The sequence below is a fragment of the Myotis brandtii genome, unplaced genomic scaffold (assembly GCF_000412655.1).
Source record: "Myotis brandtii unplaced genomic scaffold, ASM41265v1 scaffold23, whole genome shotgun sequence".
Taxonomy (NCBI): Eukaryota; Metazoa; Chordata; class Mammalia; order Chiroptera; family Vespertilionidae; genus Myotis; species Myotis brandtii.
In genome coordinates, this window is record NW_005358649.1 from 3,465,093 (window position 1) to 3,492,657 (window position 27,565).

Genomic DNA, 27,565 nt, shown 5'->3' on the forward strand with positions numbered 1-27,565 from the left:
AACACATTATTTTCAACCCCAATTGTTCTTAACATTTAAATCATTAAAATACTGCTTTTCATTCGTAAATAGTAAATGACCAGAACATCACTATATTTTAAAAACTTAATAAACAACCCTGCAATTTTTAATTCAGCCACGTGCCTTGGAAAATCAATCCTCTCCCCCAGTTCCTCACACCAGGATATCTGGTGATTTTTCTGGAAGAGTGAGCCTCTTGCCTCTTTAACGCTTTAAGATGCTAGGGTTCCCTGAAGGTCAGACGTAGAGATAGCTATTACCAATGTCAGAGTGGCTCTATTTCTTCTTTATCCTAGTTTTTTTCCTCAAGACACCCACCATAGTCAGGATGTAAATTTTTAAACCATCATGAAGGAGGAAATAAAGAGTGGTGATGGCAGAGGCAAAGGCCATCTTGGCGTTAAATGCTTAGAGAATGCTTTCAACAGCCCCTCCTTTCTCTTATAAACCCTAAGTCCCGCTCAAAGCCACTCCAGCATGCCATGATTTTTGCATCTTTACTCAAGGAAGGAAGGAAGGAAAGAAGAAAGGGAGGGGAGAGGGAAGATAGAAGAGAAGAAAAAAGAGAAAGAAAGAAAAGAAAGGTAAAGGATGTGAAAAGAATGTCCATTCCCATGGTGCTCCAAGCTTCCTATGCCTTGATCCAATCCCCTCGCTCACCTGATCCTTCCCTCTGTGTCCATCAGAGAATCAATCTGTGGAAAACGAGAGGCTCTGCAGCTTCTTCAGTCTTCTCATCGAACTCTCCCTCCGCCTCCAGCTAAGCCCATGCTTTTCCTGCACATCTTTTCCAAGCAGAGGCTGCTCATTCTCTCAGATTTCAGATACCACAAAGGCCTGATAATGTATCCTCACTGCTGCTGCTTCCAAACCATTGCTTTTCTGCTCTCCCATAAAACCCTCCCTTCCCTGAGATTTGTGACAACGTTCCCATGGTGACCCATCTCCTACACACTGCCTGGTGTTGATCAAAAATGTAGTGTTTTGACTGTGTCCCGACAAGACCCAACATTATCTTGGGTTATGCATCCAACCCTTTCCTCATTCTATCTAACCCTCAACTCTAGCCTTCTATGTCAACCATCAAGCACAATACCACATCCTGGACCTTTTTCTTCATTCCACAACAGCAATGACCCAATCAGGTGTTTACTTAAGAAACATTTACTGACCATCCCGCATGTGCTTGACTCCATGCTGGCCTCTGGGACTGTAAGTGTGAAAGGACAAATAGAACTCCTGTTCGCATAGGGCTATAGTTTAGGAGGAGGAAGGACCACAAAAACTAATTCTAAAAGTAGCGACAAAGGCTGAGGAAGGGAAGCACAGAGAACCAGCTGCAGAAGCATGTGGTAGAACTCTCACTGGTTTTGAGACTAAGGAAGGAACACCCTCTCTCTCCAGAATTTTCATTGTTTTGTTCCCATGTTACCTGTTCTCCAACCTCATCAAGAGATGCTGGACCCCTGTCCTTAATCTTCTTGCAACTTATTGTCCCTACCTTTTCATTCTTTCTATCTCTCCTGGATTCATAAATAATTATTTTTAAAATATATGTTTTTACTGATTTTTTTAAGAAAGAGAAGAAGGGAGGAGAGAAAGAAACATTGATCTGTTGCCCCCAGCACATACCCCAACCAGGGAGTGTGCCCTGACTCAGAACTGATGACCTTTTGGTGCATAGGACAATGCTTAACAAACTGAGCCACACCAGTCAGGGCAAAATAATTTATGGTACTTTAAACTTCTCTTTTTTTAAAAAAAAAATATTTTATTGATTTTTTACAGAGAGGAAGGGACAGGAATAGAGAAACATCGACCAGCTGCCTCCTGCACACTCCCCACTGGGGATGTGCCCGCAACCAAGGCACATGCCCTTGACCGGAACCGAACCCAGGACCCTTCAGTCCGCAGGCCGACGCTCTATCCACTGAGCCAAACCGGTGCTGGCTTAAACCTTTCTTTTACTGGTCATTTTAATCCTCTTCTCTTTGTGCCCTACCTAAAAAATCCTCAATCTTGGATCAAGACAAATGTCTTTTCTGGGCAGCTAAGCCTCATAAAGAAAAACCGCTCTGCCATAAAGGGTCCACTCGTTAGTTCCATCTTTGGACCTTTGACTCTACTGTCAATCCTCCTCTATGTTCCCAAGCAGCCTGTGCTTCTCCAGTCTCACAGCATTTATTTCAATCATCCCCATCTCTTCAAGCTCACGAGCCTATTACTACTCTCATTTTGAGTCAGAGGAAAAAGTAGGAGCCTTGATTCATTCATTCATTCAATCACTCATTCATTCATTCATTCATTATTTCACCTAGCAAATACATGAGTGCCAGGTACTATTTCAGGTGTTGGGGATACAAATGAGTGAAACACGACAAAGTCCCTGCCCCCATAAGCTTACATTTTGTTGGGGGCGGGGCGTGAGACCAACATAAACCTAATACATGGGTAAATGATATAGTTGGCAAACAGTCTAAGTGTTATGGGGGGTGTGTGGTGGAGGAGGCTCAGCGTGTTAGAAAGACTGCAAGTCCGTAGTGAGAGCTTTTCAACATGGACTAGGGTGGTCAGGATGGGCTCATTCAGAAGGTGAGATCTGAGCCCAGACTTAAAGCTGGCAGACCAGCCAGAGGGGCTGCCACTGCAAAGGTCCTGATTGGAAACACATCTGTCACCTTCCCATACCCACTGGCATGTTGGAGGAGTAGCACGGAGCAAGGGAGGCAGGCAGTAAGGTCTGATGGGGCATGTAGGCTCTTGCAAGAACTTGGCTTTTAGAGATGAATGGGAACCATTGAAGAGTTAGAGCAGAGAAATCAGGCAGGAGTTCCCTCAATGTATTGCCTCCTCCTGCACTTCAAACTCACCTGCATTACTCTCCATTCATCTCTCCTGATATTTCCATGGAACAGTTACTCCTTTTCTAGGCCGATTCACTTCTGTTGGGATTTCAGCCATTGTAGTCCCACCAAGGACTTCCTTCCACCACCAATTATCCCCGTTTTGCCTATATCTTGACCCTCCTCTACCTCTGGGAAGTTTTTTTGGGGCAGCAAACGCCCCCTGAACTTCTCAATGCCATTCTTAACCCTGTAGCCCTCTTTCTAATGACTACCTTCTCTCCTTCTCCTTTCACCATGTGTACTTGAAGGACATTTTTCTCTTCTGTGTCCACTTTCTCTTCTTATTTCTGAAACCATCCATCCATTCAATATACTTTATGAGCACATACTGTCTGTCAGAAACTATGTTGGAGACACAGAAATGGGGCCGCTTGGCCATGGGCACAAGGGGAACCAAAGTCCATCCATCCATCCATGGAAACTGCTGCAGACTCACTCCACTGATGCTTCTCATTTTTCAATTTTTCATTTTGACATAATTTGACACTTGCAGAAAAGTTGGAAGAAAAGGAAAAAAAAATACTTCCAATACCCTTCACCCAAATTCCCCAAATGCTAACATTTTATTAGATTAGCTTTATCTCCTATTCTCTTTTAGGTGTATATGTATACAATGTGTATTTCACATTTTTAGAGCTGCAATCTGCTGTCCTTTTAATAACACTTCAGTGTATCTTTCTTAAAAACAAGGAATTCCTTTACCACATACCATTAACAACAACAGGAAAAATGATGTAATACTATTACTCATACTCTCAAAAACTTATCCATTTATAGTAGGTGATTTTCAACTTTAAAATCATTACTTTTTAAATGTATATGTATTATACATGTGCACTGGGAAAATTTTTTGAAAAAAAAAACACAAAAAAATAACAAAATTCAAATTCTATTCCACCATCCAGAGAGCACCATCATTAATTTTTATATAAACACAGGAACATATACATACACACAAATGCCCTTTTAAAAAAGAAATAAAACGGTGACTATATGGACTACACTACTTGTAATCTGCTTTTTCACTTAATATAGTTAACATTTTCTCATCAAGTTTTTTAAGAAACAATTTTTAATCACTGTATATGAATCTAACCCATAGACAGTGCTTTCCTGAAATTCTTCCCCACCTTCACTCAGGTTCAACACTCTTCCTTCTTCTCCAGTTACCTTTGTTTTCATTCAATCCTCTGTCCATCTCATATATAGGCTTATCCTGGGTTCAACCCTGTAAACTCTCTGTACACTTTCAGAATTTCCTTTCCAGATCTTTCTTGAGCTCCCACTTCTTCAGGTGGATATTACCTCACAACACACCCCAAACTGAAGCCTCCACCCTTCTTTCTCAGTCTTCTCCTCTTACCTCCCTCACTCTGAACTTCTCTCTCTGCCTCACCCATCCCGCATCTCCCATGCTCACTGGTCAGGATGACCACAAATTCTATTTCATAATACATCTTAACCTGTCACCTTCCCACACCCAATGCCAGCACCTGACCTCAAGTCTCCAGTATTTCTTGCCCAAATCAATGCAAATACATATACATAAAACCAGTGTCTCCACTTCAGTTCACCATGCTCCCCTCCATCCAGCTGCAGCCATGATTCTATATGTGACCATAATCATACAACCTCTTCCTCTGACGCCTCCAACTGCACTCAGGACAAAACACAAACACCATGCAGGACTCTAGCCCTGCGCCCTCTGCAGCATGCCCCCACTGCTGGCTCACACGGTACACCCAAGGATGCTGAACTATTAGCAGTCGCTCCACAGCCCGTGCCTCTGCACCTTGGTCTCCTCCCACTGAATGCCCCAGGTCCACATGTGCTTTGTTCCTACCTTTATTTTTCTTTCTTTTTTTAAACCAGCTCAGAAAGTCGCCATGCCTCCATCCTGACCTCTTCCTTCCTAGAGTGGGGGTTGAGGCTGACCCTTTCCTTCATATAAAGTGGGAGTGGGGGCTGTCTCCTTCCTTCACAGAAGACGGGCGCAGGGCTGACCCCCTATATTCCTACTCTATCTTTTTTTTTTTTTTACAGAGAGGAAGAGAGAGGGACAGAGAGCCAGAAACATCGACGAGAGAGAAACATCCATCAGTTGCCTCCTGCACACCCACCACTGGGGACGCGCCCGCAACCAAGGCACATGCTCTCGACCAGAATCGAACCTGGGACCCTTCAGTCCGCAGGCCAACGCTCTATCCACTGAGCCAAACCGGCCAGGGCCCTACTCTATTTTGAAGGCTGAGTGCAAGCATCTCCTCCAAGAAGCCTTCCCTGACCACCCCACCCACTCAGTCTCTACTGGGCTCTTCCTGGGTGTTCTTTGGAGTCCGAGGCTTCCCTCTGCCACTATCAAACTCTACTGTGATGGCCTGGTCATTAGTTCAGCCCCTTAAGCTCCAAGCTGGGACCATTCTCATACATCTTTGAATCCATAATAGCACAAAGCACATTGCCTGGCATAAGCCAAAGCCTAGTGAGTGTTTTACAGAAGAACTAATGGGTACTGGTATCGTTAGTATAAAAGTTATGCATTTGCATTTTATTTTATATCTATATATAATTCCTTTGAATTGTGTTGTGTATTAAATAAATGATCCTGCGACCTAGATTAAATCAATCACAAATTTATGAAAGTAAAGCATTTACTATTGAGAGGTTTAATAACCTCTCATACAGCAGGCAATATGAAAATGGTTAAACATTTAAGAATTACTTCTGATAGAAATAATTTTTCATTGAAATAGTTCAAGTTGGGCAATTTGGCAAATTTATAATCACATCCTCACAGTTGTTTAATTATCACAATCACTTCCTTATCAGCAATGTCACTATCACAGATGTGAAAGAGACTAAAAACTAACTTGAGGCCCGAGCCGGTTTGGCTCAGTGGATCGAGTGTCGGCCTGCGGACTGAAGGGTCCTAGGTTTGATTCCGACCAAGGGCACATGCCTGGGTTGCGGGCTCGATCCCCAGTAGGGGGTGTGCAGGAGGCAGCCGATCAATGATTCTCTCTCATCATTGATGTTTCTATCTCTCTATCCCTCTCCCTTCCTCTCTAAATCAATAAAAATATATTAAAAAAATAAAAACTAGCTTGAGGTTTTCAAGCTGCTTTACAAATCTGTCTAACTTAGGTCTATAATTTACCATGCAACTGCTTAGAAGGAAGGCTCATAAGTCTGCTTAGGGGGTATCAGAAGCTGACTTTCACCTACTGAAATCTGCAGGATCGGAAAAATTATAAAAATAAGACAAAAAGGGAAGGAGCCATGAACATAATAAAGATAATTTACAGAAGAAAGAAAACACCCATTTTGATTTTATCTCCTTTGTAGGATACCAACATTTCCCGCAAACACTTTATTATACTACATAAAAATATCAGAACTGCAAATATGTCACTCTGAGAAAAGTTGTATTATTTATATGATATATATACAGATATATACCTTACCATACATATACACACATGCATATACATACTTGTATATGTAAATAAACTGGGAAAAATAATGTCTTGTATTAACGTAAGAATCTAATACTTATTCCTTACCTGAACCTGAGAAATTGTCTAAAGACCCGTCTGCTGTTGTTGAAACTATTTCACTGCTGCTCATTGGCTCTGTTTTAACTACAAAAATAAATAACATATGTCATATATCTAATTAATAGTTATCTGTAAAGATACTACAGAAGAGATATAACATTCAAAATAGTTACATAGAAAATTATTTTCAAATTCAGTATTTTTGTATTTAAATATAATTCAGATTAACATTCCTACTAGAATCTTCTTTAAAAACAAACAAACATTCGAATGGTATTTTCTCCCTAAGAAAACAATTTATTGCGACAAGTTACCCTTTAAAAGAAATGCTTTAAACTAAAAGTAGTTAAATTCATTTGTCCCTTACATATTTACTGAACTGCTTTATTTTTATTGTTTTAATTGTTTTATTGCTTAAAGTATTACAAAGAGTACTATACATGTCTCCTTTTTTTCTCCCCTTGTGAACTGCTTTTTAATAAATAACTTATCTCAAAATTGACATAATGTGAATGTGAAATTACAATGGGTTTGTAGCCAGTGGCCAAACGGATGATAGGCTACACAATGATAGGCTAAAGAGACTTGAAGATGTGGGAACTACTGGCAGCAGGTTTTTAAGGTGCTCAAGGACAGGTTCCTGTGTGCACAAGTACACACACACACACACTCTCAGTTATCCACCAGGGCTAGAAAACAGAGCGCTCAATTTAATGGAATATTATTATTACCAACCAGCCATAACTCACAGCCGATTCGTCAGTATCTAAGGTACATTTAATATTTTTAAAAAACCACACTAAATGTAAATGAAGCAGAAATGCTTTCCATGTCAAAATAATACCAATAGCCGTCAGTTTGTGGAAAACATAGATGACCTTTGGTAAAGCTCCTTGGGGTGTAAAATAAAAACCTTTAGATTTATGTCACAGGTTCTCTAAGCAACCACTCTACTGAGACAGTGATGGTATCACTGCACCCCTATCAAACAAATGGCCAGACTACTGCAGAATATTAGCCATTTTCCTATGTTCAGGTTATTTTAGAATGAGGAAATAGCATTAGTACCTTCCCTAGTGAAATGCTATGTCAGAATTTGCCTAGCCTACTTTATGGAAGTTATTCGTCCCCATTAACAGGTTTTCAGAAAGAGTACAATAATTATTTAGGGACTACCTAAAAATTAATAATGTGCTTCCCAAAATGAAAGTCCTAACAAGAATATCAGGGGAGGCTTTTGTCACAAAGTAAACACATTCTGGGAAAGGACGATGGAGAAAATGTAGCTTTTCCTTCTCCCAACATTGTCAATCTCTTATAAATATCAGGCAAAGGCCTCATTCACCTGACCCCGTAACCCTCAGGGCCTTTGAAATGTTTGCTAATGCATATTGAGTAGTTTAAAAATAGGAATTGTAAATAGTTGCAGCAGAAAGTCACTTTCAAAAAATTTAATTATTTAGACTGTTTCTAAACAAAGTTGAAAAATAAAACCAGTGAGACTAATAGGAATCACTCCAACTGCTTGTTTTAATGCAGACCAAACAATCATGTAACTGAAGTTTTCACTTTTCCACCACTTGTTGGGGGCTAGAAGTCTTAGTTGATGCTAATAGATTCCGACATAAGCCTGTATTTCCCTTCTTTCTTCACGCCTCCAGGCAACCTAATGATCTTGCTCTTTGCAACCATCATGTGGCCATAGATTCAGGAAAGCAGATCGGCCTCTGCTGGTGCAGAGTCCCTATGTTTCCTGCTCAGTAGCCCATATCCTGGCTTACCTTCCTCGAAAAGAACTCATACAATGAGTTATATGTAATAAACTCCCACAATGTACATATAAAGCAAGAGCTGTTTTACTCTGTCCTGGACAGGTGGCCACTGGAATTCTAGCTCGGAATCACTTACCACATGCCTAGCAAAAGATGAGAATTAGGCCCACAGGGTACAGTCATGTAAAATGCCTACTATGTGTCAGATTCTACAAGAATGTCCCCAGAGCACAACTCACAGACTCCCTCGTTAGATACTGTCTTCTTTTTTCACATGCAAAAACTTAAAACCAGAAGGTTGGGAATTTGCCCAAAGTCAGGAGGGGGCAGAAATGGGATTTAATTTTGGACATTTTTTGTTCCAAGGCTTGAAGAAATGGCAAAAAAGTAGCACTTCCCAATAATAATTAGAGCTGCTCTATAACAGAGCAAGATGACTGAGGTGTCATGCTACTGTCTTTATGAAGCATAATCATAACCAACTCTGTTTACTCCAAACAGATCTAAAGTCTCTAATTGCACACTCCTCCCGTCCCAGAGCCCGCAGGGCACTCCTCGCTGTACTGGCACGTTCATGCTCCCAGCCAACGTCCTGGCTAGCAGATCTCAGGTAGATGCTGAGCTGCCTGGGAAGATGGGGAAGAATAAATGGTCCATGGTTCGGACGTTTGCCCAGATGACTTTTAAGTCTTTGCCAAAACTCCGGTCTATGATTCTGTCAACCGGACCATAAAATTACTCTGTGAAAGCCGGACTACACCAAAACTTCTGCTCCTGTCCCCTAAAACCTACCCCGGCTCTGCTCCATACGACTGGCTTAATCAAATTTGGCTTCCACTCCCAAGAGACACGTTCAGTTATACTTGAAATCTATTCAAAACAGGCCAAAAGGATAGGAAGAGAAGGAAGAGGATCCTTTTTCTCCTAGGCCCCAAGTCCATTGCCTTTTGCCATTGTTCAAATATGCCCCTCTATATACACGATGGAATAAAGACTCCCTTTCCTAATGAATCCAGTGTTAAAAGGCTCGCTGTTGAAGAGAAGAGGATGTACATAAGGTAACTATTCGGGTAGTGGTGATGCTATCAGGTGCTGTAATAGGACACCTGTTCACCAGGGACCTGATGCTAAGGAGACTGGCGATTTATTGTGATGGTAAATAGTTTCTGAGTAAAAGCCAAAGGAACCTAGACCACTTCTGCCTTTGTTGCTGCCAAGCACCCACCCACCAGAAAGTTAAAAATACAAGAGTAATCCCGGCCACCAAAACGTTCCCATCCCCCTAGCTTGCACCACCGCGGGTACCAACATGCTGTGGACAGAGCACCACTCACTCCAAGGCTTTGAATTTAAAAACACCACACGCTGAATTTTTTTGGTCTTAGAGAGCTGAGCTACTGTCACATCTGTGAACAATTTTCCCATCTAAGCCACCTATCTGAAAAGGAGAAAAAAATCCACGCACAATCTGTTCTCTAAATAACTATAGGACTCTTTTCTCTCCATTACATGCCTTTAGTTTATTAGAAAAGGGTATTTTTTAACATCTCTGTTACCCCCACTCAAGAGTCTATTTTTTCTACCACCCCAAGTTTCCACCTGATGTTTCAGAATTCTCCTTTGTCCATTTAATATCCCTGATCCCCCCACCTCCTTCGCTCGGCCATGCACTCCTGAGCTGTACTGTAAAACGGGACTCCCCAGAGGTATCAAGACTTCCATCTACCAATGCTGTTGGGCTTTGGTTTTGGACTCAGAGAATCCAGTTACTTTCTTGTAAGACTTTATGAAAGTTATTTGATCTCTTCAACCTTAATTATCTCATGAATAAAAAATTTTTAATGATACTGACATTACAGGCATGCATAAGCCATAAAAATTTATGTAAAGTAGCTGGTATGAAGCAGAAGCCGAATCTGTGTTTATCACCGTCTGTAGGAGTAGAGGTATTCTATTTCTGCTGCACTGAATGCCTTCTCCGGGGGTGTAAGTCCCAGGGGAAAAATACCAAATGAGGACGTTAAAGCATCCGCTTTGGAATTATCATCTGAATTTCAATCTAGCTTTGCTATTAACAGTGTAAACCTGGAAAAGTTATTCAACTTCTACATGCCTGAGCTTCCTTCTCTCTAAGTGGGTAAATACACTCATAAAGATGTTAAATGCTTATAAAATATTTAGCAATGAACGTGGTCCAGAGGCCCTGCTTTCATAGTCACTCTATCATGATAGTGTCTTTAATTAGAGAAATCAAAGTGTTTCTTATGAGGCAAAATCTATTAAAATATTCACATTAAAGGTAAGCTTACATTTAAAAAGCAAATTAGAAGAATCTAAGGTTAAGTGACTTGTCTAACATCAACCATGAGGCCATGGCCTCAGGAGAGCCGAATTCAAATCCAGGTAACCTGGGTGTCACTTAAGAAGGCAGGACTAAATCACGATTGAGAAAACTTATACCTTTGCATTACAATCAGTACATATTCTTTCTGAAGAAACAGGCTAGCAGGGAATTGTAAGTATTCCAGGAGAAAATGTAGGCATCCCTCTTCGGCACTGGTTAAGGTAAGTATACTGTAACTGGTCCATGAAAAAAAGACACCTGCCCTAGCCAGTTCTGCTCAGTGGTTAGAGCATTGGCCCAAAGACTGCAGGATCTCAGGTTTGATTCCAGTCAAGGGCACGTACCTCGCTTGCAGGCTCAATCCCTGGCCCCAGTCAGGGCGTGTGCAGGAGGCAACCAATGGATGTCTCTCTCTCACACATTGATGTTTTTCTCTGTCTCTCCCCCTCCTTTCCACTCTTTCTAAAAATTAATGGAAAAAATATCCCTGGGTGAGAATTAACAACAACAATAACAAAAACATAACTGTCACCCTTCACCATAAACTTAGATGAGATCAGACCATTGGAGCAGGTGACAATAGCTGCAAAGATCATCAACTAACCCATCTCACTAGCCTCTGCTCAAGAAGCAACTTCTGGTTATACTTTGTTGTAGTCATATGCATAATCTTCAGGAAGATGGTAGGCTGGTCAGAGGATCAAGTATCAGTCATGTGATTGGTTATTTCTCACCATGGATTAGAAGGACCGTTAAACCAGTTCACCCCCAAAGGACAGCTCTGCCTGCCGAATCGGGAGCCAGACTCGTTGTTACGAATTCACCCAGGATCGCACCAGCTAGGGTGAGCAGTAGGTCCCCAAGCAGTATTAAGCTCCTTTCTTAATTTTCCTCAAACTCTAACAGCACAGTTTGTCTTTTTGGGCACATGCTCGGGCTTCCTCTCTATTTTGCTGCCCACTGTACTGCATAAGGGCTTCAAAAACCCGCATCACCATCCCTCTACTATTCCTTATGGTCCCTTCATCTCTCCTGTCTCAATGAAACATACCTTCATTCCACTCTGGTTATGTAAAGGTTCAGTAACACCACTGTCTAGAACTGCATCCCTGCCAAGAAATGTCGCCTTTTACCTTTTTCATTTGTTCACTTCGGTCAGACTTCTCATCAGAACATCCTGTCTTTCCAAACCCTGATCTATCTCTCCACCAGCTGCACTAGCGTAGCCTGGAACCCAGAGCTCCACCCTCGGGTCCTGTGTTGACTCACTTTTCCGAGCAACTGGTTGCCAAGCTCTCATCCCAGGACTGGCAGCCTCTCGCTGCTCACTCCTCTGCTGCTGTTCCGGGTGGTTGAGCCTGGGAGAAGAGGCCACAATTTGCCCGCTGACAACTGGATTAAAATCCATGCTTCTGTATTCTTTTGAGTCATCCTGTTGCTTGACAATCCTCCTTCTCCATTTCTTGTGCCTCTAACAGTTTCCACTGAGCAATTTCCATTTTCCCTAAGTCCCTGAACCAAAGCTTATTTGCCATCACCAACTTTTTTTTTTTTAAATCCTCACCAAAGGATTTTTCCCCCCATTGATTTTCAGACCGTGGAAGGGAGGGAAAAGGGGTGTGTGTGTGGAGAGAGAGAGAGAGAGAGAGAGAGACATTGACATGAGAGAGACATATCGACTAGTTGCCCCCGGCACTTGCCCTGACTGGGGCTGTGGCTCAAACCCACAACTGAGGTATGTGCTCTTGACTGGGAATCAAACCCCAGACCCTTTGGTCCATGGGCTGACGTCCTAACCACTGAGCAACAGGCCAGGGCACCAATTATTTTATAAAGAAGGTTGGAGCTTCATTAAAATTTCAATTATCCTCCTACAACAATTCTCCTTTTCCCACTGGTTAATCTCGGTGGAGGTTACTTTTCCTTTATCAGGGTTAACCTTTACACCTTTATTCTTGCTGCCATTTTCACACCTCTTTGCAACAATACTCATTTGTTATTTGGTCTCTCAACATCGTTGATCATCCCATATCTAGAGGCTACTTCCCTTCTACCTACAGAAACAGACAGGTCTCCTCTAACTTTTAAAAATCTTCTCTCCACCATGATACTTCTCTCCCTTCTTTCATCATCAAGTTTCCTGAAAATATGTTTCAAATTCTTATCTACTTACTCTTTAACCCTTTGCCTCATCCCTTTGTAGCTACTAGTTTACTCAAAGGACTTTTCCAATTCCCCAATTCAAACTTTTCTCAATCCTGATTTTCCTTAATTCTCCTGTAATGGGCCTTTCTCTGACACTTTTATCACTGTTGATCAATATCATACAGCAATATTTCTCTTTTTCCTTATATATGTCTATTTCTCTGCATTTTCTTCCTTTCTCTATGCTTCTATAATTCCACCTCCCTCTTATCTGTTTGAATTTTCTCTCACAATCATTTCTTTCCTGGCTACACATTTTTAAAAAATCACCTTCATGTAGCTGACTCCCAAATCTCTATCCACAGGCACACCTTTTTCATGAGGACCAATCCCCACATCCCAGTGATGCGATACCCTTGCCTGGACCAGGATCAAACTCAACCTGCCCCAACATAAACCGTCATCGTCTCCCTCTGAAATGGCCATGTCACCTAGATTGAAAGTTTTCTTTTCACTCCCGAGTTATCTTGGCTCCTCATTTTTTTTCCCTTTCTTTTTTTAATCCTCACCTGAGGACATGCTTACAGAGAGGAAGGGTGAGAGAAGAAAGGAGGCAGAGAGGGGAGGAAGGGAGGAGGGGAGAGAGAAACGTCAGTGTGCAAGAGAAACATTGATTGTTGCCTTCTTTACGTGCCCCGACTAGGGATTGAACCTACAACCTGGGTATGTGCCCTGACTTGGAATCAAACCAGCAACCTTTCAGTGCACAGGATGGCACTCAACCAATTGAGCCACCCTGGCCTGATATGGCTCCTCTTTCTTCATACCCTATTGCCAAGTCTATAGTTTCTACCACCCTAATCTTTCACAACAATCTTCTAAGTTCACAGCCACTATCTTAATTACCTTATACCTCTTCTCTTTTAAAGCTGGCAAATTTACCTTTCAGCCATTGCTCTCTCTGCTTTAAGCAGAGACACTTTTCTTCCACAGCCGAGACTTGAGTGAGTTACTCCTGGCTCGGAGGTTGTCAATAGGCTCTCTATTTGCTCCTGAACTGTAACCATACCTTCATCATGTTTTTAAGGCCTTCTAACACCAACCTTTTTTTTTTTTTTGCTTTATATCCCCATTTTACAGAACCACATGTCTGTATACAGAGTCAACATATAAAGCGAATTGGCCTACCAAGATGCTTAACGCTTCTCCAAATCCACAGGATTGCTGGTACCTTTCTCTCTGGCATGAAATGTTCTATAAAATTTCCATTTGACTGACCTAAATTCTACAGGTCCTTCAAGGTTCAACCAAAGTCCCACCTGCTTAGTTAAGTTCTGCCTGATCTACTACTCAGGGGTTAACTTCCTTTTCCTTGAGCTGCTAAATCTGAGTATATATCTCCTTTAGGACATATATCCTGTTCTACCTTGTTTTGCAATTCATAATCTTATCTATCTTCACATATTATAAATTTCTTCATGGGAGGAACATCACCTTTTTATATGCCTACAGAACATAGCACAAGGTTTAACACATAGTTGAAGCTCATTGGGGGAAACAATGAAGGTGAAATGTACCACTGACTTTAAAAAACAGTTCACAACTGCCTTCATACCCCTGGGTACGTTGTGTAGGGCAATCAAAAATTGTAGATGCTCAATGTCACTAATAATCAGAGAAATGCAAATTAAAAACACAATGAGATAGCATCTCCCACCTGTCAGGATGGTTATCATCAATAAATCAACAAACAAGTGCTGGCAAGGTTGTGGAGAAAATGGAACACTCATGCACTGTTGGTGGGAACGCAGATTGGTGCGGTCACTATGGAAAAGAGTATGGTGGGTCCTCGAAAAATTAAAAATGGAACTGCCTTCTGACCCAGTGGTTCTACTTCTGGGTATATATCCTGAGAAACTCAAAACAGTAACTTGAAAGAATATACTGTATGCACCCCTATGTTCACTGCAGCATTATTTACAATAGCTTAGGTATGGAAGCAACCCTAGTGCCCCTCAATAGACGAGTGGATAAAAAAAAAGCTATGGTACATTTGAATACTACTTGGCCATAAAAAAGAATAAAATCTTACCATTTCTGACAACATAGATGGACCTAGAGAATATTATGCTAAGTGAAATAAGTCAGACAGAGAAAGACAAATAACATATGTTCTCACTTATATGTGGAATCTAAAGAACAAAATAAGCAAACAAAAAGAAAATAGAAACAGATTCATAGATAGAGAGAACATACTGATGGTTGCCAGAAGGGAGGGAGGATGGGGAGCTGGGTGAAAAAGGTGAAGGGATTATGAAGTACTAATTGGAGTGACAAAATAGTCATATGGGTGTAAAAGTTTATATATCCATAAACAATGTTTTTTTCTTTGGTCAGTTCCCATTTGGGAAATGAGGCATCCATGCATATTTAGATTGGCTCCATATATAGTCGGGTATGTAATTGTTATCTCTCCCAAATTAAAAAGTTCAAGTCTTCCTCTTTCTCTTAAAAGAGGGTAGGAAAATATTAGCTCTTCAAAATAGTACATCTGGTACAACCTTATGAAAACCAAATCAACACACATAGACTAAACTTGAACTGAAGGGTATACATGGTCAACAAGAAATGTTAGTTTCAAAACTTGTTATTCACAGGAAGTACAGTATGTTGGAGTAGCACTGTACACTGACCAGTTGTAGAGGTCTAGACTAGTTGATGTTTTTCTTTTACAAAAGAAATGATTTGTGGTAAATGATGACTGTTCCTTTGAAATATCTCTTGCAAGTCCACTTACCATTCTTGCCGCACTAGCTCAGGCTCCTAACACGTACAATCTGGGTAGGTTACAAGAGGCTCCAGGCTGCTGCTCATCTCTCCCCCCGTCCAATCTACCCTTGAAATTGCTGCCAGATTAATACCTAAAACACTTTCACCATATCAATCCCTTGCTCAAAATATTCAGTGGCTTCTCCACTGGCTCTAGGATGAAGTCCAAATTCCTTAGCCTCCTATTCAGGGTCCTCCCCAGTTTGGCTCCAGCTAATCCTTCCAAAACTTATCTCTATCAATTCCTTCTTCAGCCATAACTGGTCTCCTCACAGCCTCCAGAACTATCCTACCTTTGTTCCCACTGCTCCTTCATTTAGAATGCATTCCATCTCGTCTCAACCTATTCAAATTCTACCCATTTCCCAACACTCAGCTCAGATTCCATCTCCTTCTTGAAGCCTGGCCAGACCTCATGGAGCTGAAGAGCTCTTTTTTCTGAACTCTGAGAGCACTTTTGTTTGGATCAGTGGCTGCTAACCTTCTCGAGAATGAAGCCCTCTTCTAACACCAAAATATTTCAGAACCAAATGAGAGCCTATTTTCTCAATCTGCTGATTGAGAAAGTTGCATAATGACAAAAAGCCTACTGCAAATTTCCAGACAAGAAAATCCGTACTTTCAAAAACATAACAGAACATCCATATGTGAGAAAAGTTTAATTGATATGTGGCCTATTAATTCCCTCAGCCTAAATAGGGTTTGCACAAAAAAATCTAATCTGCTGGTCTTTGGTACTTGCTCTGCACCTCCTGGGGATCTCTAAGCTACAGGCTGAAAATCCTCATCTCATAATTTGACATACTGTGACCTTTCAGTTTTTGCCAAATTTTCAAAAAGTTTTCTCTCCTCCAACCAGATTGTGAGCTGCTCAATGTAGGAACAGTGTCACATACTTCTCTGCATATCTACTAGAACCTGGTAGATTCTTTGCATACAGTAAAAGCTAAATAAATGCTTCCTTTCTAGAACACATTAAGTATTTTAGGGTCAATTTTTCACCAATATTTTATTATAAAAAATTTCGTAAATACAGAAAAGTTAAAATAATTATGTGGTGAACATCTATAAACCTGCCATTTACTTTTCCATATCTATTCCTCATAAAACCATCATATTTTTCATGCATTTCAAAAAGAGTTACAGACATAATATACTTCCCCTAAACACTTCAGCTTTCATATCATTAACTAGAGTTCATATTTGTTTCTGGTTCTTTTTACCTTTATGTAAAATGTATATATAATTAAATACATAAATCTTAAATGTGCCATTGAATGACTTTTAACAGATGCCCACATTTAAATTCCAAAGTGCAATCTATTTTTAGGTTATTGTAATAATGGGAGCAAACCACAACAGTATGAAAAGATTGCTCCTATTTTAAGAACTAAGGTAGCAATAGGACATTCTCAATTTCTGGCCTAGGCAATAGTGAAGTAGAATTTTATCATGGAAGAGCAAGAATTTTTAAAGTAGCCCTAACCGGTTTGGCTCAGTGGATAGAGCATCGGCCTGTGGACTCAAGGGTCCCAGGTTCAATTTCGGTCAAGGGCATGTACGTTGGTTGCGGGCACATCCCCAGTAGGGAGTGTGCAGAAGGCAGCTGATCGATGTTTCTCTCTCATTGATGTTTCTAACTCTCTATCCCTCTCCCTTCCTCTCTGTAAAAAATCAATAAAAAATATTTTTAAAAAAGAATTTTTAAAGTAGTTTATGTGTTTTTGAGCACCTACTCTATGCCAGGCATTGTGTAAGCACTTTCTAAGTGATAACTGGTTTGCTCCTCATGGTGATTTTATGATATATCTATGGTAACTGTCACATTTTTGAAGATGAAGAAACTGCACCTTAAAGATGTTTTAAAAACTAGCTGAAGGTCACACGGCTACTTTCAAATTTCTCTGATTGCCATACCTTTTATGAGACTGGAAAGTCAAACGTTTTCTGATGAGGGTTTTATCATCCTTCATCATTCCTCGGTTGGAGATCTGAATAATCAGTGAAAGGCACAGCAAAAGGAAAGTCCCAGAATATCCCAAGTGTATCAGTGGATGTTGCAAATTAGCAGATGGTAAAATAAACTAGCGGACCAAGATTGGAAGCAGATGAGCTGATGTGAACTCAGAACCTCAATCACATCAATCTGAAAACATGGTTTACTTGCCTAAAATGTAATCAACCTACCAAATGTACATCTCACGTCATACCCTTTTCCCATCTCTTTCCATTCTTTACCAACTCGCAGGAGCACCCAGACATAAACTCCACCTGCACTGGGTGCTGACTAAGCAAGTCCTTACTGAGCACCCGGAGTCCTCAGTACCTGCAAAGGCCCTTCGGTGATGGAAAGGATCTCAAAGGAGAAAATATCCTCTCCTCCCATGGAGACACTACAATAGTCAGTCCTGGTGGATATGTTCTTATAAAGTATAACATTTATTATTACTTAATAGCTGCTATGTTTTGAGCATGCAGTAGATGCTAATGCCTGTGCTAGGTGTTTTAGACAGATTGTTGTAACACCCTGTGATTAAAGTGCAATGCCAATTTTACAAGGGAGAAAGCAGAGGTTCAGAGATCAGAGATGAAGATGATATTAATAGCCAATGAATTTTAAGAACTTGCTATGAGTCACACACTGTTCTAAGTGCTTTTCCAACTCATGTACCCATCCTCACCACTCTGCAGGTGGGGACTATTATTTCCTTCCTTTCACAGACCAGGAAGCGGAGGCACAGAGCACGCATGTAATTACACAGCATCACACTGACTAACCCGTAAGTGAAACGCCCTGCTCTGTGTCCTCATGAAATCCACATGTCAGTTACATGGACAGTAAACAGCTGGATTGAGACTTTCTAGCCCAGATTAGTCTGAGTAAAAAAAAATCCATCTTCTCACTATTCTACTTTCCTAAATTATAAATATTATTCATTCCCTACTTTTCTGAAGGCAATTATCAGGTATAAGTTTATGCTGGAAGAAATGGTGATATATTTCAGATTAAAATACCGTCATTACTTCTCACCTGGAATCTCCTCACCACCCACCACCCCTTAAATACGGTTTCAAAATACCACCCAAGTATATCACTGCAACACAGACACACGCACATCACTGTCCTCCTTACCAGCCTGCAGGTCGCCCAGCTCCTGCAGGACTGAATCCCAACTCCTGAACTGCGTACCAAAGATCCTTTATCATCTGTTAGGGTGGCTCCTAGCACCACCGCTGTGCACTTTGCACATGTCCCTCATCTCACACACATGTGCGCAGTGTCCCTGGGATTAGGGATGTCTTTGCTACAACGGAATAATTCTTGCTCTCTCTTCCTTCCAGGCTTGGCACCCATTGTTCTCCTCCCTCTCCTTCAAGACTCCAAGTGTGATCAGTGTGTAGAAACCAACCTCCACCCTCAGCCACCTCAGTCCTGTTTAGGTGCCCCTCCTCCTCTGCAGAGCGTAGCCCCAATTACAGTCATCAACCACAGGCCTGCAAGTCACGGGAGACTGTGAACTTCCCCTCGCCAGGAGGGTGTTTGGTACATTTCTAGACACAATCACTCAATGAATATCTCTTGAATGAATTCACAACGCAATAATGGATATACTAGTATAGTGTGATACATATTCTTATATATATTTAATATATAAAAATAATATATAATTTATTATTTAGGGCCAATCATCATTGCTTACCATCGCGTATGGATACTAAACCTAAGTGTACTAACTGCTAGATCTTTATGTCGTTCCGTTGTTTCCTGGACTATGTGGCAGTTGCTTCATCATTACTAAATACTATTAACTTTGACAGTTATTAGTGCAGGACAAATGCGGGTCAGTTACTACAAATCCCAATTCAAATCAGTAACAACGCTGATGGCTGATGCTCTCTGCATGGGCAGCCTATGGCTACTATATGAATTGGTTTGTGAACTGATCATGTTCAAATATTTGGAAATGGACTTCAGATGCTTATTAAATCTGGTAATGCTTTGTAAGTAAAATTAATGAATCTCTGCTCTTGTAATTATTCAGCTGTATTATATGTTTGGTAATAAGGGGCATCCATTCAACAAATATCTGTTGACTGCTTAATCACTGCCAAGCCTTCTCCTAGATGGTGTGGACACAACAGTGAAGAGGTCTGTCCCTGCCTTTAAGGACCTAGAGACTATACACACATACATGTAAACACACATGTAAATAGATGTTTCCTTCACTGGGCCACACTCTTAGATAAGGGAAAGGAATGTTTTAAGGCAGATAAAGTACTTCAGTAAAGAGCCAAGCTTTTTGGTTCTGAGGAGGCCAAGTTTTATAGTGTAAAGAGTGTGGGCTTTGAAATCAGCCTCATGTGCCTTTGAATCTCATCTCAGCTCAGATAATAAGCTGTGTAAACAGGGACTAGTCATCTAAATGCTTTAAAAAGAGGTGCATAAAAGTTATCCTAACTTCCTTTGAGGATAAAATAAGGTATGTAGAGCACATAAATATTGCACTCAATAAATAGTAAGAATTCAGTCAATTCGGTTCATATTCTTTCCCTTGCTAAAAATTATTCTTTCCATGAAAAATTCCTCTTATCAGTAATAGGGACAATGAAAAAATAATCATTTCGGATTTTGATCCATTTTAGGTAAAAAAAATGTTTCCAATTTGTATGATGGGAATAATAAAACATACCTCCTTGGAATGTGTTTGGTAGAGTTCGTCTATCTTTTGTTGGTGTGATAGGATATTGGAGGAATGGAATAAAACGAAAATTCTGTAAATCCAGCAAATTACTAGGAACATAATCATAATAAGCTTTTACTTATATATAATTTGGGATCCTAAAACTTAATGTCAATCTTTCATTAGCTTCTCAAAACTTACATTTTGAGAAGGCAATGGCTAGCAGTCACTGAGGACAAGCTATGTGACAAAAAACCTTTTTCCTACCTACAGTGAAAATGAAAAAGTTGTCATTATGTACCTGTTATTTCTATTATATTGTATGTCTGAAGCAAAAAAGAGGAGAGTGAATTACTCTTAGATGTTACTCAAAGTAAATAAAGAAAACATGCACACACACATACACACACACATACACACACCCCACTTTGCTCCCCCCAAGGCATCCTTGACCATAATGAGAAATTAGGAATTACTTAAAGCAAGGAATCCATGACCCCGAAGGGGTAAGAATTAGCCTAAATACCAGCACTCAAGGTTCACACCTCTCTCTGGAGGGAGCCAGAAGTTTTTCCCAGAAGATAGGATGTGCTAGGAAATGAATTGCTGCTTGTACCAAAGTTCTGGCCCACCCAGGGAGACAGGCCACAGAACTGTGATTCTCTGAACTACCAGGTATTGGGAGTAGGTGAAAACTGTCTCCATTGAGTCACTCGTTTATCAAGAAGCCTGGCTCTCTAGAAACTCTGAGCTTAGTTTCAGGCAATCAGCACTGCAGTTCCCATTCCTAGTATAGAAGACACAGTTAGCTCTACATAATAGACTAGAGTATATATGCCAACCTACAAGGCCTTATACAGGCCACCCCTTGATTCCTCTGGCTTTAGAACCAGAAGTTTTCCCCAGAAGATAGGATGTGGTTAGGGAAATGAATTGCTGCTTGTACCAAAGTTCTGGCCCGCCCAGGAAGACAGGCCACGGAACTGTGATTCTCTGAACTATCAGGTATTGGGAGTAGGTGAGAACTGTCTCCACTGAGTCACTCGTTTATCAAGAAGCCTGGCTCTCTAGAAACTCTGAGCTTAGTTTCAGGCAATCAGCACTGCAGTTCCCATTCCTAGTATAGAAGACACAGTTAGCTCTACATAATAGACTAGAGTATATATGCCAACCTACAAGGCCTTATACAGGCCACCCCTTGATTCCTCTGGCTTTATCTCTCATACCCCTCACTCTCTCTTCCTGGAACAGACCAGACATGTTCCCAACACTCAGCTTTGACAACTGCTATTCCTACAGAGCCCCCAACAAATGCCACTTAATCTTCTTTTTGACTTGTGCTTGTTTCATATCATTTGGTTCTCAAAGTCAAGATACATGTGACCAAATTTATCGCCTACTTAAAAATATTTCCTAAAGTAGAAAATATTTCCCTCAGCTGTAGTCAAACTGTAACTGCTTTTTAACTTTCACAGTAATACTGCTCCCATCCAAATGTGCAAATAAAAATGACTTGTAATGAAAAGCAGAGATGACTTCCCATCTCCATTTAATCCCAGAGAGGCTTAACATAGACGGATGGCTGGTGGAATTATAATTAAGTCTAAAGCTTTGAAAATTACTAAGAGACAATCCCCTAAAAGTTACCCTATGGGTGCATTATGCTGTGCACACTGACCCCGGGAAGAAATCTCACACACGCAAGAACTTAGAGATCAGCGTGCAACGACCTGGGAGTTGACCTTTTACTAAAGTCCTTTGCAGAGCCTCCGCCATCAGTCCTTTTGCAGCTCCACTATTTGCTAGGGATTGGTGTTCTCCAGGCCTGAAGACACCAGCGTGGCAGTGAGGGCACCGGTGTTTGGTGTGAAGGCATTAGGAAAGGCATTGGCAGCTGAGGGGAACCTCGTGCTCCCTGCAGACTAACATGGGGATTTGAAAACCCAGGCTCTGGGCTCGGAATTTGATTCAAATATCAGGTCAGACACCAGTGGTACCTCTTATAACCATGTGTCTTTCAAATGGCATTTCACTTTCTAAGACTGTTTCTTGTATAAAGTAGTAATAAGAACTATAGAGGTGACTATTATTTACATACGGCCTAGAAGCTAATAGATACAGAGCACTTAGTAAGTTCCAGGTGTGCTACAAGTTTTACTTATCCTCACAGCAAGCCTGGTGAAGCTCCGCTATGATCCCACTTTACAGATAAGGAAACTGAGCCACACAGACACTAGCTTGCTTGAGCTCACACAGCCAGTAAATGGAGCTGGGATTCAAACCCAATCTCCTAACTATGATGTTGGCAATCTAAAGGGAATTTTCTGAAGATTAATGGAATAAATCATGGGGAATGGTCAGCATAATGGACTGCCAATAAGTTATTCATAAAAGTAGCCATTATTACTATTAGCAATAGGCACGTGATAATTATTCTCATACACTATATAGGCAAACATAAAATCATAGCAAATTATTTTGTTCATCCTTTCCTGGCTTTTGCTAAATAATAATTTATAAGAGGCTAATTCTATGGCTGCAAATTCTAAAAATGTCACTTAGAAAACTCCTTTACTCACAATAACCCTTAATCTTCTAGAAACACAATCATGTGCAGAATGTAAACAATAATAAAATTAGATTACCATGTTTCTATTGATGACAGACTATTGGACCACAAAAAGATAAATATAGCCTTCAAATGCAGCCTCAGACCATAATTTTATGCACACTCATACCAGTTTACATATTTCTCGTACATAGATTTCTTTGAAATACCCCAGTTGGACAAAACTGTATTTTACTAAATTAATATTACAGTGAGAAAAACAATGTCAGATAATTTATTAGTGTTCTAAGCTTTGCAGAAATGATAAAACAACTTTAAAATAACTTCTGGTAATGTCAATTTGTATAACTGAATTAACCTGCGACCTAAAATATGCAATATACAATTAAATACATCTTAAAATGCAGGAAATCTAGCCACCTCACTCAAGATCATATCTCTTATCATCTTGGAAATCTGATACATCATTCAAAACGACTATCTGAATTACAGAATTCCTGAAGCCCTATTTGTAGGGAAGATTCCAATGGCATCTGGTCTTATGTCACTCACAGGCAAATTCATCTGCCTTAAGACAAAATTAAGCTTCTTCTTACGTATAAATCTAAATTTTCAATACAGGCAAACTCGGAATTAGAGCTCTTAATTCCGCTGGCTCACACCTCTTTCTGGCCCTTCTCCACTCCTCACCCCCCAGACAACCAAAAATAAACACTCAAGCCAGTACTATATGAACTGACCAATCGTGGGCTCCCAGGGACTTGAGACAACCAGGAAAAACAAAGATGGAAAGAATCACTGCTTTGCAAACAAGGCCTTAATTAGGTCCGTAAATAAAAACCCTTTTACTGCTCCAGCCCTGAGTCCTTCTGAAGATTTCCCAACTACTTCTCACACTGACACAACACAAACATCAGCACACAGCCTCTACCAAACCGAGGCGTGAACATACACCCGCACGCTGGAAACCCTCTAGATGTCCCGTTATCTAAAAAAGCATCACCACCAAAAGTCCTAGGTCTTAAAAATTATACTGTAATAATATAACAAGAAATTTCTATTCCACCCTATCCTGGAAGACGAACTGCCCCGAAGAGGAGGAAAAACAGGTAAAAGAAAAGCCACAGTTGACGTTTTCAAAACCATCCATTAGGCTGCCCCGAGGCCGAGCTTTCATTGTTTAATGGTAACTACACAATTTAATTCACTTGGAAACAACACTTCCAACAGTGCTCTTCGGAATGCAGGTCAAGCATTCACTTATCTATTTTATATTTTTACCTACTTATGTTTTATAATTCAAAGATGTATAAACTAGGTGAAACCAACAGTTAACTGCAACAATAACAATTCATAGAGGTTGGAATGGAACATAAAAGTATGAAGAGTTGAAAGTTTTGAAATATGAAACATTCAAACAACTTTTCTAACTAAGGAGCATTTCATGTAGGAAATGGAAAAGCACAATATTTGAGGCTGTAGCTCAGTGTCTCTCTGTCTTTATCCCTTAGATGAACCATGAAAATAGGCGCTAGCCTGTGAGTACAGAACCTACAAACATTGAGTCTTATGATAATTTGGCAGCAGACCCAAGAAGAAACTTAATATTCTCTGCCTCGCCATTCCATTCCCTTCTTGTTTGTTCTTCAGATGAAGTTATGGTTTTTGATACAGGAGATTTTCATGTTTTCTTAGCCTCATTATAGGGACAAGTGGTGGCAGGAAGAAAAAATGGCCCTGAGTGAGAGAAGACAATCAATATAAATGTGGGCAAAGCCAACAACTGTGTAAACTGCATGGAAGTTTTGTTGACCTAATTAAGGAGACCAGCTTCAATGAGGCTGCAGTGAAGTCGCTCAAATATAAATCCCGGCCGAGAAAGCTAGAAAGAAATATGTGTTAGGGAGTTAAGGGGAGGTGATTGATATTTTAAACGCTCTTTGAAATTTTAATGAATTTCTTGTTTTTCATTCTTCTGATTCATTGGTAAACGCTGCTGGCTTCAAAATAAGTAAGATTTTCAAAGAAGGAACAGGAAAATCTATAATGATTATGCCCCAGGGAAGCCTGCCAGACATTATGACTTCACTAATTTAAGCTTAACTCCTCTAGTGGTGACTGTGAGGAATGAAGCCAACGCATTATAGAACATGTAAGTAGCATGATGAATTGATTCACAAACTGAATAATAACCCAGAACTTTCTAATACTGTTTGCATCTACTAGTAAACAGGCATGTAACAGGGATCCTGAAGAAAGTTTGAGTCCACATTTTCAAACTTCATACTAAAATAAAACTGAATATGCCAGTAGATTGACTAAAATCCCATTTTATTTTTCGGACAATTTATACTAACGTCTTCTAACATCAATTTTTAATGGCTGGAACCCTCGACATCTTTTGACTTCTCTTAACTACTAGAACCCTTGCCACGTCCACCCCTGAAGAATGCCTGAAAACAGAGTGAAATGAGTGTGTATTTATCTGAAATTGGCCTAAAACTTTCATTTCCAACATTTAAGATAATTAAGATTATTTTAAGGATAAGGAGTAATTTTTGAATATTTTCCAAATTGAATGGCTCATCAGATTACACAATTATTCAACATATTTTATTATTTTGAACTTATTTTAGTTGTGCAAAAATATATTCCTGAATCTGAACATGATATCAGCTATTAAGTATAAATACTCAGAAACATATTACCACCCCACAAGCCCTTAAAAAACAAACCACACATTCACACAGAGCCCCCCAAGGGGGAAGTCCCCCCCCCCACACACACACTCGGGTTCATTATGGTGTGGTGCTTATTTTATCCCAGACGATATGCCTGTGAATGATGACAAAATGAAACATCTTCCCCTTACTTCATTTCTTCATCTATAAGAAAATTAACTACCATTATTTCATAATTAATCCCACCAATATGTATTGGTATATTCTGTTAAGCAAAATAATTTGACATGCTTATTCTTCTATATATTTAAGTTACTTTAAATGATTATCTTATTTGAATTTTCCAGTGATGAGAACTGTTACTTGTTTGGCCCCCTTTGGCGCTTGTCAGTGGCTACCTGCTCAAGGTCAGTGTCTACCTGCTCAAGGACACTGGCGTGGGGCCCACTAGCCCAGGGACCTCTTTGTGACTAAGCACACCCCAGTCTACACTGTGGCTTAGCCATCCTTCTACCTGCATCTGAATTCCAAAGGAGAGAAAAAAAAGGACTGCTTGCCTTTTATTTGCTTTATAAAATCTAGTTAAACCCTAGGATTGTTTTCCTTTTAATAACTTAAAATTCTTTGTTATCACCTATCGAAATGGGAAGAAAAGAGTTTCAGATGAAAAGGCACCTTATTCAGAGATTAACTTTTGCTAGGTCAGAGAAGTTTCTACTTTTGACAGTGACCATCTTTCATGAACACTGGTAATGAGGGTATTTACTTAAATGGAAAATACAGACTACAAGGGTGGGAAAACGTAGGTTTACAGTTGTGAGTACATGAAACAGAGTTTATATATTATTTATTATTTTCCATACAAGCCACTGTAAATCTATGTTTTCCCACCCCTGTATTTACACTTTAAAAACAACAGTCACAGTATAAAAATTAAGATGTCTCACATGAAAAACAGCTGATTTTATATTTTTTCTATTATCATAAATTTCATAACGTTAATAGTTTCAAAAGCCTTCACTAATACATATGGGAATACTGAACCAAACAATTTCATGGCATTTAGTTTTGTTTATTTTTAAGAAATGTGATAAAAGATCACAATGGTGATTGGAAAATGATGTTTATGGATGAAATTCTAACATGAATAATTTATTGAACTTCTAGTGAAACTTATGCTCCAAGTTCATCAAGGTCCAGAGGTTTAGGAGGAAATAAATAAGCAAAAATATAATCTGTGAAGAAGTAATTTTTCATTAGGCTAAGGTGGAAACAAATAGATTACAACATGTAATATATCCTTCCATATGCTAAAGTTTTAAAAATATACACAGTATCTAAGTATGAAGAACAGATTACAATACATATATATATAGTCTTATTTACATGTTTAGACTTATGCATATGTGGATCAAAGTAGGTATTTTTATTTACATAACATGTATATAAATATTCATGTATTAATCATACACAAATAATTGTAACAGTATTATGTTTTAAATATACTATTTAACCTTTAAGAAGCAAATACATTTTGTGTATCATCCAAATGAGGTTGTATATTTGTAAACAATAGATTTCTTTTTTTAACTTCTTTATAACTTAATGTCCAAAGTGCCAAGACTAGGCACACAAATTCGTGTACTGATATTTAGAAACAATTCAGTCCAATGTTATATGTATGCAACAAATAGTTTAGTAACAAAAGGGAAAGCAAAACAAAGGAAATAATTCTAAATTTTCATTACTCATAAAGCAAAACACTGCAAACTGATACTGTGTTGTGGAAAATGGTCAGCAGGAGATACAACAAAAAGGTTCAAAATGTTATGCCCACCCCATATGTATAATATGCATATGTATGTATCTATGCAAAATAAAACCAGTCTATGTAGTGTTATAATAACCTAGTGACGTGCAGCTCCTAATGATGAGTACTGATTCATAAGTCAAATTACGTAAGGAGAAACAGAACAGTAATTTCATGGATTTGAACTCGTAACCACCTAACAACAGAGCATACAGTCATGAAGAAGCAAGGTGCAAAGTAAACAGTGAG

The 27,565-nt window shown here is 39.8% G+C and overlaps 1 protein-coding gene across 14 annotated transcripts in view; it reads right to left on the reverse strand.

Moving 5' to 3' along the window:
- The window catches only part of EYA1 (EYA transcriptional coactivator and phosphatase 1), a 288,535-nt gene that overhangs the window by 118,266 nt on the left and 142,704 nt on the right, over positions 1–27,565 (reverse strand). For 9 of the 14 annotated variants that reach the window (XM_005866369.2, XM_014539829.1, XM_014539830.1 and 6 more), the window contains one exon: positions 6,491–6,568. The exons of 4 other annotated variants lie outside the window; for them this stretch is intronic. In XM_005866369.2, the coding sequence (XP_005866431.2) occupies positions 6,491–6,568 (78 nt within the window). Of the gene's footprint in view, positions 1–681; positions 875–6,490; positions 6,569–27,565 lie in introns of those variants that run through there. One more of the 14 variants, XM_014539840.1, reaches the window with a different exon arrangement.